At 43.6% G+C, this 16,068-nt stretch overlaps 1 protein-coding gene across 1 annotated transcript in view; it reads left to right on the top strand.

Moving 5' to 3' along the window:
• Positions 1 to 321: 321 nt before the first annotated feature.
• Positions 322 to 16,068, top strand: part of COL12A1 (collagen type XII alpha 1 chain) — a 132,978-nt gene continuing 117,231 nt past the window's right edge. The window contains 2 exon segments of the mRNA XM_075126534.1: positions 322 to 428; positions 5,747 to 5,854. Of these exon segments, the coding sequence (XP_074982635.1) occupies positions 5,782 to 5,854 (73 nt within the window). The 5' untranslated portion in view covers positions 322 to 428; positions 5,747 to 5,781.

The following is a 16,068-nucleotide window of genomic DNA, read 5'->3' as shown; positions in this document are numbered from 1 at the left end:
TAGTCCTAGTATCTTCCACGGATGCAGCAGTGCTGGAACCGTGGCGCTCCTGTTCTTAGCTCGGGGAGAAAAGGCAGAGTGCTGGGGATGGAGCATCCAGGTGTAATGTCTCTGCAACACCGCTGCAGTGGATACACCAAAGGGGGGGGGGGCAGCTTGTGTGGCTGCGAGTCTGTGGCTGATTTGAATGTCACTTCGGGCTGCATTTTGAGAGGCCAACGCACAGCTTGTGTGTGGGGGTGTGTGTGCGCGTGCGCTTGCGCTTGGCTTTTGTGCGTGTCTTCCTAATTTACAAATACTTGCTGGGGATGGGGAAAGATTGGCGCCCAGCCGTGACCGTGAAGCCCCCACTTTAATCTGAAGGGGAGAAGCCTCCTGCAAGTGTAACCGTCTGTAATAAATGTTTACGATTTCCTGCACACGTGGTGGTAAATGGCATATAAAAGCTAAACACTGAAAGGCTTTGAAGTCATACCGAGCACCAAATGTAGCCTGCAAAAAAGCCTTGTTGTTCCATGAGACTAACACGGCTCTGCCTCTGCGCGTTAAAGAGGGCAGGGCTGTAAAAAGAAATCACCTTATTTTACGTGTCCTGCAGTTCTGCCTTTCAAAGAGGGCGGTGTCAGTGCCCGGAGGGGTTTCCTGGTGCTTGGCAAGCTGCCTTGGATGGGTGAGCGCAGTATGAATCAGGCTGCTTCTGGGGTGGAGGAAGGCGAGAGCTGTGGGTCAGTGACTGCAAATGCACACGGGTATGTGCAGGAGCGTGCTCGGGTGTCTGATTTCGGCAGGAGCGTGTCTATGGCTTGGGAGTGTTGAGGCTGAGAATGTCTGCGTGTGGCTGGCTGACTCCAGGCGGTGGGAGAGCCTCCAGATACCGGAGTCACTCTGTATTGCTACGTTTTCGCTGTATAGCTTTTGCCTTGTGAGCCCCGTGTACAGACGAGGGAGTGTGGAAGTGTGTGTGTGTATCGGGGCGTTTGTGTGGCCTCGCCTGTGTGTATTTCTGTTTCTCATAAGGTACCTGTCTCTGATATACACAGTATATGCAGGTTCCTGAAGTTGAAATTGTCTGTTGGTCTTACCCTGCCACTGGCTGATCAAACTAAATGCATCCGGATATTTTAATTACAATCACCCAGCTCCCTGATCCGAGCTCTGTTTAGGTCTCCACGCACAGGAAACACCTCCGCAAGGTACCCGATAACGGAACCGTTTATTTCAGGGAGTTGCAGTGATAAACGTATTATTGCCATTGCAAAGCGTACAGTCTCTGGGCCCTTAGTGTTATCATCAGTGGGCAGACACAGGTAGCGATGGGCTGGCCGAGCTCCGAATCTCTGTGCCATGGTGTCTGCGTCCCCCCTCCACCCCCCCCCAAGCTATTCCCTTACAACTTTCCCCTCGCCCGGGGCGAGTGGCAGACATTTAGGCTGGATAATAAGTGAAGGGGTTGAAAGCGGAGGGGGCAGGGCGGGGTGTGCGATGCCGGGGGAGGAGATAGGGAGGCCGGATCGGGAAGATGTATCCTTTCATTTAGGTTCAGTTCGTTTTCTCTTATTCTGCCCTCCCTCCCCAACAATGGATCCTCCATGTCCCCTTTCCATCTGGTTAGATTCTGTCAGCTCGAGGCTCTGTTGTGTGTTGTGTTTACAACAATACATCTCTGCAGCAGGGGTGACTAATCCAGCACACATGCTGGTAGCCAGGGCGCTTCTTCAAAGTGTTTCCCCTCTTCTTTCTTGGCACGCTGCACGTTTGACTTTCCTTTGATCGGCTGATAATCTAGCGCCCTCTCGCTGCGCGCCCCGCTGTCCTTTGCCAAAGCCCGAGCGGGCATGTGCTTGTATTGTGTGTAAAGGGCAGATTGCGACAACCGTCGCTAGCGTCACGCTTTGCACTCAGCCGAGGAGTTCTTTTTTTCGTTTCTGCAAATGGCCTCAATCACTGGCAGTATCGTAAAACCACCAATGTAGGAAAAGGACCCACTTGAAATAGACAGTTAGTTACTGGAGACTTTCTAACCTAATTCAATCTGCGCCCTGGACCGGGCAGCGATCCCCCTCCGGCAGCCCAGAATCGGTGTCCCAGCCACCTAACGCTGTTCGATTAAGGTTTTTGGTGTCGTCCCCCCTCCCCCCCTCTTCCCATTGTTCCCCAGTTTGAAAAATCGTCCTCGCCTCCGCCAGGGAAACCTGATCCGGCTGCAGCTTGGCTCCCAAGCGGAGGAGACAGAGATCCATCTGGCCTTGGCACGCCGGCCCCTGCCCCCTTCCCCGCCCAGGGCACTGCTGCTGCGGCGCTCGCCCTCCTCATGCCTTAGGAATGTTGCGAAGTATGCGCAAGTTTCCAGCAGTAGATCCCCTTGCTGGAGGAGAGAGGCGCGCATATATCATCCGGTGGCAGCTGTCCACCTTCCCTGCAGTTTCGTAACCGCTTACGAGAGTAAATTGCGAGTTGGGAACAGCCCTCTCTTAAGGAGCAGATTGGGGAGAGGCTCTTCCCACTCGGAGAAGGCAAGTCTTCCCAGGCGCACCCCTCACGTTGGGAGCTACAGCAACCCAGGCGTCTCGGTCATTGCAGCTGCTTCTGCTCCTCCTCCTCCTTTGCTCCTGCTACTTGCTGTTCCCTCCACAAGGTGCCCCGGAGCTCATCTCTCTCCTCCTCCCTTCCTCCTCTCTCCAGGTCCTACCGCTGGGGCTGCAGGCGCCGCCGCAGGAGCTGCCCCACCACCGACTCCGCTACCAGGCAGCTGCCACTAAAGGTCTGTGTGCGCGCAGAGCAGAGGGAATCCCCTTCCCTCCTCTCTTCCGAGTCCTGTTGCCTTTCGGTGCCGTTCACACACACACACACGCTTCTGATTGATGCACTGTATATGCACTGACAGCTAATGGCACAGGACAGAAGGGGGACTAGAACGGGGTGTCGTGTGTGTGTGTGTGTGTGTGTGCACGCGCGTGTGTTTCACAACCTAGGAGTCAGGCTTAGAAATGAAATTGAAGTAACCGGCGTGGGCGAGGAGGCGATCGATGAACTGGGGAGCCTTCTCGCCAGTGGTGACGGCAGCTGCGAAATGCCTCTGCAAGAGGAAACACCTATCATTGTTAGCGAATTGTAGGCGATTCTGCTGGAGAGCTGCTGTTTCCTTGAGCCCTCAGGAAGCGTGGCAAACTGTTCGTGGCTTTCCCCACTGAATACGTGATACTCGCTGTTTTGATGAGCTGTATGGAAAAGTGAAGATTTTGTAGCAGACGGCATTAAATGGTGCATTTGGAGATGGCGTTTCGCGACTGACTGTATCTACATTAGATAGATAGATAGATGGTGGAATGTGTTACCTAGGGAGGTGGTGGAATCTCCTTCCCTAGAAGTTTTTAAGGTCAGGCTTGACAAAGCCTTGACAAAGCCTTGACAAAGTTGGACTAGATGACCTCCTGAGGTCCCTTCCAACCCTGATATTCTATGATTCTATGCCCAGGTTAAAACATGTTGGAAGTAGTTGGGTCTAATATGAAATTAGTTTATAATTTCAATGTGGGTTGCTCACGTGAAATCATATCTGTTTAACGTCCTAAGAAGTCTATTCTGAATAGCTTTGATGACCGTATTAAAGACACGTTAGCGCTGCCTTCATTTGGCGGGATCTTCCCCCCCCCCCCGGTGTGTGCAGCCCCTTGTAAGTAGCTTCTCCTTGTTTCCAATCTAGAACTGTCTGACAGCTATTTGTGTGGGAAAGTGACAAAAGTTGCTGATTGCATAGGCTTGGAATGACTTTTTGCTAGTCTTCGGAGTGGAGTTGGTATAACATCGAGATCAAACTGATACCGGTGCAAGATCTGTGGTAGCTTTTGAAGTTACTGTCTGAGAGCCAAGCTAAGAATTCGGTCCTGGTCCAAAGACAATCTGTTTTGATTTCAGTACAGTAAGTGAAAGGAGCATTCCTCCCTCCACGTAAAGGCGGGTCAAGACATTTACGTTTGAAAGCAGAAAGTTGAATGAAGTGTTGCTAGGCAATCAAATAAATGTTTCGACAAAAAAAATTAAAAGTTTTATTTTTTTGGAAAAATCGACCAGGAATGCCAGTCTGGCAGCGGCAGCAAAGCACATGTCTGGCTGAAATGGTTCATTTTTGCTCCTGCTCAAAAGATGGCACTCTAAGCCCAGACAAAACCTCAGGCACAAAAGTCCTTTTAACGTTTTGTTTAAAAGGCTTTTAAGACCGATACCAAATGCTCTTTAGCGGATGTGCTGCAAGAATTGCCCGTCCCTGCGCAGAACAGTGGAATGCGTTTGAAGTTATCAATATACTTTCATCCTTATGTCAGTGCCGAGGACTCAAATCTTAGGCATAAGCCTATCTCCAAATATGGGCGATAGACTCTGAAACAGGCTTTCGTTCTCGACTTGCTCCCAGGCCCAAGTAATTTTTTGCGGTGTCAGACAATTAAGAAAAGCAATTTAATATAAGGCAGCACGGTATACTTTTAAGTTCAGTGCCAGCAGCTGGGCAGGGTAGTGTTGGATCTTGTCAGCATTTTACACCAGTGAAATATGTCTTGTGTTTGGTTCTTTAGATAGCACAGAACTACTGAGCTCTTTCTGTGGACTATTAGCTTAATGATGTATGCATTTTCCCTCCTTCTTTCGTTGTGCTCCTGGCACCTTCTTGATAAAATATATTGCTTAATTGCTTGTGGATTTCTCTCTCAGGCGACCCTATGGTGGTCTCTGTAGCATTTATTCATAACAAACACACACAACTCCCCATTTATATAAAGCTCAGAAATTTCCATGTGCTATGTATTCCCCTCTCCCATGGGAGAATAAGGGCCTAACATTTCAGATAAACTCCTATTCGCTCCTATGAAGGTTTTGCCTTAGTAATGACTGTTGGTTCTGACCCTAAACTTGTAGCCCTGAGCAAACAGGGTTATAAACGTACAGCTGCTTGTAATTAGGAAGGACAAAAAACTTTCTAGTTCCCATAAATTCTTCTAGACAATCTGCTGCGATGGCGTGGTTCATTCTCTTGTCTTCTTTTATCAAGCACTGTAAAGCGATTTCCCCTGAGATTGTGTAAACGAATTATCAGATGTTAAAACATCAGGGTTTAGGCGGTCGTGTCGGGTTTCAGTTGTGTGTTACATATACTCTGTGTAATCTATTTCAGACCTTAAAGAAAGGAAGACTTGCAAATTTGTAGGCAGAACAAAAGAAAGTTTTATTACAATTTCCAAACTGCCTTGAGACCATTAAAATACTGTTAACTAAGTGCTTCAGCAGTTATGAAAAAGGAGCCGAGTAAAATCCCCAACTGAAAGAGACATTTTAGTGGATTCAAGGCAAAAATGACCTCTGAATTAGCCATCCTCACACTAGAGGATGAAGTCATGAAGCTCAGTCTAGGTTTTGTACATGTAGAAGCAGGAATCTTCTCGCCACTTCCGTGATCGGATTTAACTCGAATTTAAAACCACAATTGAATTTTTGTCTGATTAACATGATCAGAAGGGCCCAGTAACAAAAGGCACATTATTGTGAGGCTAGACTCTCCAGTTAGTAATGCAGATCTGTCAAGTTTGGATGGCTTCCAAGTCTAGAGGCTGTAACCTGGTCCCGTGGGTGGGGGCTGGGGATAAGGGGGTTAGGGAACATAGTGGTCTCTCTGCGGCTCTTCTTTTCATGTTTTCTGAATACACCCACCACATCCTCTAACCCGTGCTTATTCTCTTTCTTTTTATCATCACAGATCCATTCATGTTGTTGTGATCCCACAGGGCAGACATGAAGATCAGGCTGTCTTCAGCAATTGCTGCTCTGTGCGCAGCTCTCCTCCTGTCTTCGATAGAGGCTGAAGGTAAATCATTCCCTCCCAGGGCTCCTTGCAGTGATGGTGCAGAATTAAAACAAACAACCCCCTCCCCCAACTTTCTTCCTCTCCGTTCTCAGTGCAGTTACTTCACTTACTCTTCTCTCTCTCCTTCAGAGAAACGCCTCTTCTTCCTTGTCCCTCTGGTCCAGCTCCTTCTGTGTTTTGTTAATTTCACGTAGCAGATCCTCTCTCTCTCTCTCTCTCTCTCTCTCCGGTGTGCTGTCCACACTGACTGCTCTGCAGCCTTGGGAAAGCCAGGGCCAGGCTGGGAGTGCGGCGCTGTGCTCTCCCTGCCCCCCAGGCTGAGTGCACAGGGCTCAGGGAGAAGGCTCCTGTGCAAACACGAAAGCTCCGATTAAAGCTGAGGAGCCCCGGAGCGCTGGCACACGCCCTCCTGCCTGGTACTTAGCTCTGCTTTGTGTGTGAAGTCAGAAGCCCTTGCCAATAAACTACTCCAACAGCGTGTGGCTCTCCGCGCCTGTGTCCTGCGATCGCGAGCGGCTCTTCCCCACCAGGGAGTCACGGGGGCAGCGGGGAAGGGAATTCGCTGCCCGCGGCTTCTGGCAGCTGCCAAGGGAGGCTCAGGCTCCTTCGCTCGGAGCAGGGACACCTCAGTGCGCCGCTCCCCCCCGCCGGGCTCGGCTCCCAGCCAGCAGCCGGGCGACTCAGCAGCTCCTTCCTCCCCTAGCCCGGGGCTGGCTGGCAGCGGCCTCTGGGCCGGGCTCGTGCAAGGCTGCGGGCCACCCGGAAGGCATTGCACAGGCGCTGGGGCGTGCTCGCCCGGGACAGTGCCCGAGGCCCCAAGGGATACAGCCCGCGCCGCGCCCTGGGAGTCCCTGAGCCTGCCGCGCGGGGTGCCTTAGCCCGCCCCTGTGGTGGGCGCGGAGCCCTGTGCATGGAGCCCCTGCTCCCTTCGCAGGACCCCCGAGTCCGCCCCAAGAGGGGCAGCGGGGCTGCTGCGGGGCCCTACTCTCCCTGCAGGGCGCCCAGGGCCTTCAGCGAAGCTCCTGCTCGGCTCTCGGGGGGCTGTGGCGCCGTCTTTCCCACCAGGGGGCTTGGGACCTGGGCCAGATCTCGCAGGAGAAGCCGGGCGGCTTCTCCTGCCTCCAGCTGAAGGAATGAAGAAAAGGAGGGGAGCCCCCACCGCAGCCTCGGCAGCGCGGCGCAATCAGTGCCGCTTAAAACCGCTCTGCTGCGCAGGGGGCATTTGCCTCTCTGCTGGGCAAGTAGGAGGGGGGCGGTGTTTATCTGCCTGGAGAGCTGGATGTGGTTTGTTTAACTGTTCCAGGGAAAGCTACCGCTGGGGATACACCCAAACTAACTCCCCTGATCCGCTGTGCCTGGGTAAGACCTCTGAGGCCAAAAGAGACCCTGTCTGGGTAATGGGCTGAACCAAAACTATCCTCCAAACTTTTTGAAATGTTCAGATCCCAGGTATGGAGCTCAGGGTTGTTCCCTGGTTCTGTAATGGGCTGAACCGCAACCCAAATCTAAACACACGTTACAAAGTTTGTATCCAGATCTGAACTCCATGGGTCCAGCTAATAATAATAATCAATAAAACACAATCTCAGCGAAACCCTAATGCAATTTTCCCTCCAGAAACAGCGGTGCTATTGGTAGGGCCCTACCAAATTCATGGTCCATTTTTGGTCAATTTCAGGATCATAGGATTTTAAAAATGGTAAGTGTCATGATTTCAGATATTTAAATCTGAAATTTCATGTTGTTTTAACTGTAGGGGTCCTGACCTAACTCTGAAGGCAGCAGAACAGAAGTAAAGGTGGAATGGTATAGCGTTGCCACCCTCACTTCTGTGCTGCTGCTGGTGGGTGCTGCCTTCAGAGCTAGGCATCTGGCCAGCAGCCCCTGCTCTCTGACCTCCCAGTTCTGAAGGCTGTGCAGAAGTAAGCCTGGCAATACTGCATCCCCACTACAAGAACATTGCAGCCCCCCCCCCGCCCCACTTGCATAACACTCTTTTGGGTCAGGACCCCCAATTTGAGAAACGCTGGTCTCCCCTGTGAAATCTGTGTAGTATAAAGAAAAAGTACACAAAAGACCAGCTTTCACTGGGGAGATCAGATTTTACAGTCCGTGACACATTTTTCACAGCTGTGAATTTGGTAGGGCCCTAGCTATGGGTGATCGGACAGGCACAAAGCAGATCAGCTTGCTGAAAAGTATGACAATTTTATCAACATCTGGTTTCTCTGAAAACGAATGCGATCGTTGCCTCTGGCTTCCAGCCACACTGTTGTTGGCTGAGGAACCAACGAACGTCATTTAAAATCATGTCAGAGTTTGCATTTGGAGTGCAGGAGCTCTGGGTGAGAGAAAGCAGAAAGAGTATAGAGCTGGTGTAGGGGGAGGACGAATATATATATTTAAAACTTAACAAGGACTCAACAAAAGGGCAAGATCCTACCACCTTTACTCATGTTGAATAGTGTCCTCCATATTAAATACTGCATAGATAACTTCGGTGATTTCAGTGGTGTCACTTCTGGAGTAAGATACTATCTATTTTGAGCCGGTGTGTCTGAGTTGGACCCTGACCAGCTAAGTATAGGGATAACTATTGTGATTGACTGAGTATTGCTGTTGAAAGTTACCAAATTATATTTTTGTGGAGTACAGAAGTATTTAGTTATAGTGAAACTAGATGCATATTCAATCCTTTCATCAAAGTAGATATAATTCTCATTTCAAGCCCTGTGAAACAATATTAAGTAAAAAAGGACTTGGGCCTGATTCTGTATAGTGCTGAGTGCAGACTGAATGGCTCAGCACAGTTCATGAGGCACTCAGCATTTTGCAAACCCAACCTTTACTCTGTATTCAGAGATTTTTATTAAATAAAATTTATCTAAATACCGGGGGCACACCTGCTGTTTTTTTGCATTTGCTTGTTCCATTAGCAGTGCCAATTCCTGAAATATTTATGCTCCTGTCCTTGCTCATACCAGAGAGGTTCTGTTTTCTTTTCTTGGCTGTAGTAACTAGCTGGAAACATTCCTAATAGGAAGCAAATATGCTTCTGTGAGTTCTCTCTAGGGAAGGGCAAACTTTGTCGTAGCTTGGGAGTTCTTGAAATGCTAAAATATACATTAAAATAAAGAGGACAAATTTTTGTCACTGTGAGAAAAATTATATAAGGACTTCTGCAAAGTCAGAAGAATCAAAAAATGTTGAGAACTGTGGGAGCAGGAAGTGGAATGGGAGCTGGAGGTTCTGTAAATAGGAATGCAAAAACTTAGGCTCACATCAGGATATACTCTAGGGAGAAAAGGGGTTTGGGTGTTTTTGTTTTTGTTTTTTTTTTGTGTGTGGAGCATTTATAGTTGGCCTTATTCAGTGTTCTTCATCTGTACAGTCTCTGTTGCCCTCCAACATTATTTTAATTTTGTGCCTCAATTTTGAATCATCTTTTGGAGGACATATTGGATCCTGTTTGTCTTGGTTTTACTGTCATTTCATCATGTAATCTGTCTGCTGAACTATAGCTATCATATACACATTTCTTCATTTGGTTTGACTCCTCCGACATTCACATCATATTGACTCTCAGTCCTATTCTGGGTGGGACAGTTCCCAGTTTTTGGCTTCTACCCTGAGCAGGTGCCATAGAAGTTTTGCTTCAGTTCTTATCCATATCCATTAGGCTAGTGCAGTTGTGCAACTGATACTTCTTTGGCTGGCAGAAGGTCCCTTTCTCTTCCTGTTCATTACTGATCCTCCTATGGCTTCCATAAGTAGCAAAGTTTCCACCCATGCTGCAGTTTCAAGCTCTGTCTCTCTCAGGAGTATATGGCACCTGAAGCAGAGAAAGAATGGCAAGTTGGCACTGAAGGGGGAAAGGTTGAGTCTCTGCTACTCTGCCACCCGCCTCTGTTTCTGAGCCTTCCTTCCTCTCCAGTGAATAGCTCCAATGTTTGTCTGCTGCTGCTGCTCATAATATCCCAAGCCTTTGAACAGTGAAACAGACCTATTCTTATCCATTTCATGGATACCTTTAGGGGTTCTGAATAACAGCAATACTCTGCTACAGTTTGGAAAGTGATGAGCATTAGCAAAGGCACTGGAATGGGCTGCAGACTTAGGAAGAGAGCACTGCAGTGGTTTATATTTAGTTCACTTTGGAAATGTATCTTAATACCAGAAGGATTAGACACAACATATTTTAAAAAATAAACTTCTTAGAAATTGATGACACCTCAGTGGGAAAGCTATTCATTCACCCTTAGCAAGTGGGCGATTGGATTTTTCAAGCTCTGCATTTTATGGCTCTCTGTTTTACCTACAATAACATGCTATTTATCATCCATTTAGCAACCTTTTTTCTGACATATTTTATTTTCTACTCTCTGCTTTGATTTCTGGTTTATTATGCTAGACCTCATTCACTACCTAATGTTTTTTTTTCCTACTTCTCTAGTCCAGCATTTGGGAAAGTCTATAGTACTTTTCATCAATGTCTTGTGATGACATCCTACTTTTTTTACCCCCTTCACGTTGTTTTTCTTCATCTGGGACCATGAAGAATAGGAGGAAATCAGTGTCTTTTAGAGAAAGATATGAATGTCTTACTTTTTTAGCCATGGATGGGGAAAAATACTTTAAGGTATGAATAGCCTTGTAGTTACAGTCTCAGTATACTGCCTTGTTTCATAGCTTATGTACTATGTTATATTTCTCATACAGAGGAGATGTTCAAAAGGGAATTAGTCACCCAACTGTCATTGACTTTCAAGATCACCTTTGTGCCTTTAAAATCCCTCCCACAGTATCTTAACGAATAATCCATTATATTATTGGCAATATTAAACATTTGAAGATTGTGACACTTCAGCTTTTCAGATGGTGGTAGTTTAGATTTAAATTCCAGAAAAGCCTGTTTTTTCCTGGGAAGGTGGGAAGCATAATTGTGCCAAGCTATCCACTAGTTGGGGGGCCTGAGAGAAAAAGGAATGTCTGTAGAAAAACATCTCTCCAGGAAATACAATATGGAGAGTGAAACATAATATGCAGCCATTGCTGTTAAGGGACTAAGGAAGTTTTATATGTAATGGAGTATACTTTTAATAAAGGGAGAGGAATGAATAGTGATAAGCAAGGGCATCTGAAGCCTTTCAGCTCCATGTCACCTATTCAAATTTGGATCCGGTTGGTAGTGACTTACCTTTTGATGGCTGTTGTTGTCCTCTGAGAAGTGAATTGGTGATCTCACACAAATTTCTAGTAATATGTGACCATCTCACAAAACCACTGGGTACTAAAGTTGATAGTACAATTTAAATATTTAAAGTGACTGTAACTCCTAATTTTTCTCATTGATTGTAGCAAACTTTATATCTATATCTATATATCTGTACCTGTATCTATATATCTATATCTACATAAATCAAATTCTGCCAAGTCTACAAACACACACACACACACACACACACAAACACGTATGTGTGTGTATACATAGACTTGGCAGAATTTGATATAAAATAATTTTGATGGATAATATTGATGTTTATTTTAAATACTTTTTCTGATTTTTATCATTTAAATTTTGAAAGTTTTAGGAGGTTGGGCAATAGAAGGGGTCAGACAATAATTATTTAATGACAGTAGATTGATAAAGCTTTATAACCATTAAAACACAAATTGTCAGCATCACATGTAAAAATATACAAAGTAAATATCCTTAAATCCGACTCTAAGAAGTCCTCAAATAGTATTTTTCTTACTTTGCCTCTCTGTAAATTTAGATGGTTGCTGAAAATATATTTAATCATTTTGTGTGTACGATGAAATTGACATTTATCAACATTTATTGATAAAAGTCTAACCCTTTGAAGCCTACGTATATATGCACATACATATATATATATATATATACAAACACACACAGAACTGTGTGTATATTCAAAAATATATTTTTATAATAGATATTTTAAAAATGTGAAATATTAACAAAGTATACTTCACATAAGTTACATTTTTACTCAAAATGTAAGAAATATATATAATTTATAAAATATAAACACAGATGGCAATCTTGTGGTGTTGTGAGCAGCACGGCATATCTGACGAGGTGAGAAGTTATGCTTTACTATACAATAGCTTTATTTTATTAAAATAAGAGTCTTATTCTTTCCTTCAGTGAAATTAGTAACTTTGACCTTAATCATGGGAACAGAGCTGGGTTCAGTGTCTGGTTAGTTGTATAAAAACAAATCCATGCCATATATAAAAGAAAAGAATGATGAATAAACATGAATATTGCGTCCTGTCCAGCCTTCACAGAACTCACTTCAGTAGGAGCAAGATTAGACCTATTGTTTGACTGCTACTGCAATGCTAGCCAGCAGGAGAAATCATACCATACTATTTTATGTGCCCCACAAAAATGGTTGTGGTTACATTAATTTCTCAGTGATGAGGTTGGAATTTGTATTTAACGGATAGTTAGATGCTGCAGGACAGCAGCTTCTAGAGTATGATAATTTTACTATAGGTCAAGTTATGGATCTAAATTATTTGACACTGTTGTTTTAAGTCATCTTTTCCTCTCTAGTTAGATATTCATTGGGAATCTCTAGCAGCTACCTTGTACAAGCTGTGAAATGCCACTGGCTTTTATTTTTTATTGGGTTTGTGCTAGCTGCTAAGCAATACAAACCAATACAATGTATACATAACATGGGGAAAAAACTCTGTATTTTTAGTCTTAGAAAATATTCTGATATATACAATATAAATAGTGCCATGAATTCGATATATCATGACTGGATATGCATTTTTTTGGGATATACAACATAGGTTAGATAAAAAAGAAATATATCTTACAATAGTTCTAGAAGTGACTGAAACATATATGAACACATGAAAGATTGGTGTCTAAAATGGCTTATTGTAAGTTATTTGTTTAATTCATTGGAACCTCCTCATTGTCCCCAAGCCATGGTGGAATTAATAAATTGTGTGCAGACCCTCTCAGAGGTCCAGAGAGGCCCAGGCCACTTCCAGCTTTTGAGGCCCCCTAGCCATAATTAAAATAAAAAATGACAACACATGAAAACAAAATAAGGCACCAAAAAAAGTGAGACATAATTTGAATATTTTTTTAATTAACAAATGCTTTTCTAGCCTTTTTCTGTGCAAATGCACTAATTATTGAGGAAAAATCTAGCTTTCGTGCAACATCACAGTTGATATTAAGCATGGTGAGTCCATTAAAACGCTCTTGTCCCATAGTTGAATGGTGATAGTTCTTTACCTGCTTCAACATGTTGAAGGTCCATTCACCTGAAGCCACTGATGCAGGCAAACTGACAAAAATACGCAATATTTATGAACGTTTTAAACTCTTTAATGTGACAAAATCTATATCAGTTAACAAAAAAAATATGTCTTTTACCAAATCCCATCTCTTATTTGCTTACATTTGCAGCTCTAAGCTGAGAGAGCGTGTCTGATAGGGATGCGCATGAAAACAAGTTGTTAAATTTATCAAATGCCTAAAAATTAACAAGTTTCTAAATTTGAGGTCCCCTCTGAGCTTGAGGCCCAGGCCAAATGGCCCTCCTGGCCCCCCCTCCCCACCCCGATTGGCCCTGATTGTGTGGTGGATTGAGACCAGTCTGTGGCCATTTAGCTGGAAGTTCCAAGATTTATAGACATTTATAATTTTTTAAATGAGTTCTATATCATTAGTACTAAGCAAACAGTGCAATTTTTCTCTCATTAAGTAAATGTACAATCTTATCAAGTATTATTAGTTTTTGAGTTAGTAGGCAAATATATCTTATTATTCTCCTTTCCCATATTTGCTGGAATATTATGGCATCACCATACATTAAGGTCCTGATCCTGTACCTCTGAAGTCAATGGGAGCATTGCCATTCACAGCACAGGATCAGGCAAGAAGTGCCCAGTCTCTGTCTTGCAGAGACTTACACACAGGTAACTTTATTTGCCTGAGAAATCTTGATGAGGGCTACTCACATGAATATAGTTATATGCATACATAAATCTTTGTAGGATCAGGGCCTTAGGGGCCCAGTTCTTTAGGCCTAGCATAGGCAAACCTCCCATTTGTGTTCAGTGGACATTTTGTCTATAAAAGTACTGCAGGATTGAGTCCATATAACAAGTATATGATTTTGCCATGGTGGGCCAGAACAAGAATAATAATGTGAAATAGCAGTAGTCTCATTTATCTTTGATTAACATAATGAGATTTTTACCACAGAAATCTTTTACGATGCCTCATTTGACTCCTTGTTCTCAGTCATATGACCACAGTTAGGCCTCAAGCCTGCAATAAATTCCACATGGGTTAACCCTTGGTCTGTGCAGAACCCCACTGGAGTCCGTGGGGTTTTGGGTGAGGCTTGGATCCATTTGCAGGCTCGGGGTCTAAAGAGCTTTTCTTTCACTTGAATGGTGTTAATTCAATAGAAATGTTAATGGCTGGGGGTCAAATCCTGCATGTCTAAGGGAAAATTCCTGTTGACTTTAGTGGGAGCAGGATTTGGATTTGTTTAGCTTTCATATGTGGATGGTATTTACAGTAGTTAAATATTGATTGTACTCTACTTTTTAATTTCCAAGTACCACTTATGAGTTTTCATAAAATGGAATAAAATCCTTTAAAATGTTAAAGACTTTTCCCCACAGTCAGTTTTTCAGTTTATCAGGAATCCGGTCATTTGGATATCAACAAGTTGGGCTGCTGCTGTCCTTCAGCAGTTACAGCCTAAGGTCTCTGCTGCATCAGGTCAATTTACTTTCAAGGTTGGTGGTGCTATTTTTTCCATGTACTGATTTTTTTTTTCTTTTGAAGCATGCTCAGGTCAGTTGTCTCTGCCTTTGCATTAAATTTGTCCTGAGCCATTGCTACTGAATCAATATTTTATAATGATATTCTTAATATGCAAATATATTTTACTATTAACATCTGTTGCATGATTTTGATACTAAATAACGACTTTGCTGTCTCTAGCATTGTGATTACAGAAAACAGAATGATGAATAAAATGCATGCAGATTAATAGTCTAATCTCACTGCCTGTGTATGGATAATAGGAAAAATAACATTTATTCCAGTACTAGTCTATCTATTATATCAATATTACAAAGCCATATTATCCTATGGTTGGAAGTGACAGTAAATATCTATAAAAAGACTGTCTATTTCATTATTATCATTTATTATTATTGTATAAAGGCCTAGCAGCAGTTTAAATTCTGTGATTTATGTCTTAAAGATGCTCTTTTCATTGAAACGTGTTTAAATAACAAACCAAAAAATCCTTAATTAATCTATGATGGAGATCTTCCAGGAAACAGACAAAGTCTGACTAATAAAGAATGCTTGCCAAACAGAGTAAAGTATTTATGGAACGTATGGCTGAATCTTATCTTACTTTGTAGACCTGTTTAAATAGTAATCTGTACTATACCTACCATGCACTGACAGTGAGTCAGTAAAATACTGCATGACTGAGCATGAAAATTTTATTAAGAGAATATCATTATAAAATATTTTATGAAACGTCTTTGTGTAATGAACCCTGTACATGGAGGCTTTTGTCCATTGTGGGAAGCTAAAAAATAATAATTGACATTTCATGTCCATATGCATGATGCTGCAAAATAGCGTATGTAAACTATTTCTTTCTATACTGTTCAATTACTTTTGTCACCAGCTCCTACAAGTTTTTATTTGCAGTCCTTTGTTCCGATCACTGGTGCCCTCTTCACTGTTTTCTATAAATTCTGTAAATAAATGTCTACAAATATACCTTGATGTTGTCTTTTCATAATTAACCAATGTGTTTGAAAGAACCATACTGGCATTTTATGTTAAAATGCTGCTTCTAGTATGGATACACCTGCTGCAAAGGGAACATGATAACGATGGTTTACACCTTGGAAATTGTACAGGAAACTGGTGTAAACAGGGAGAATCGTAGTTTTGTGAACTTTTGTATCAGTTCAGATATTACAGCAAATCCCTTATAACCATTGTTATTTATTAACCCCTTCATTCCTGAATTCTTTGCAACCATATGCAAAATATGCTGGATTAGTGGCTCCTAGGAACAAAGGGGTTAAGCTCCCAGTACTTTGGAATAATGTAATACATGGATATAGTATTCTTGATATACATTTTACATGTATACTTACATATGGAACAC

Source organism: Caretta caretta, chromosome 3, assembly GCF_965140235.1.
Source record: "Caretta caretta isolate rCarCar2 chromosome 3, rCarCar1.hap1, whole genome shotgun sequence".
Taxonomy (NCBI): domain Eukaryota; kingdom Metazoa; phylum Chordata; order Testudines; family Cheloniidae; genus Caretta; species Caretta caretta.
The sequence above is the reverse complement of the archived record's forward strand: the minus strand, read 5'-3'. Positions and strand labels throughout refer to the sequence as shown.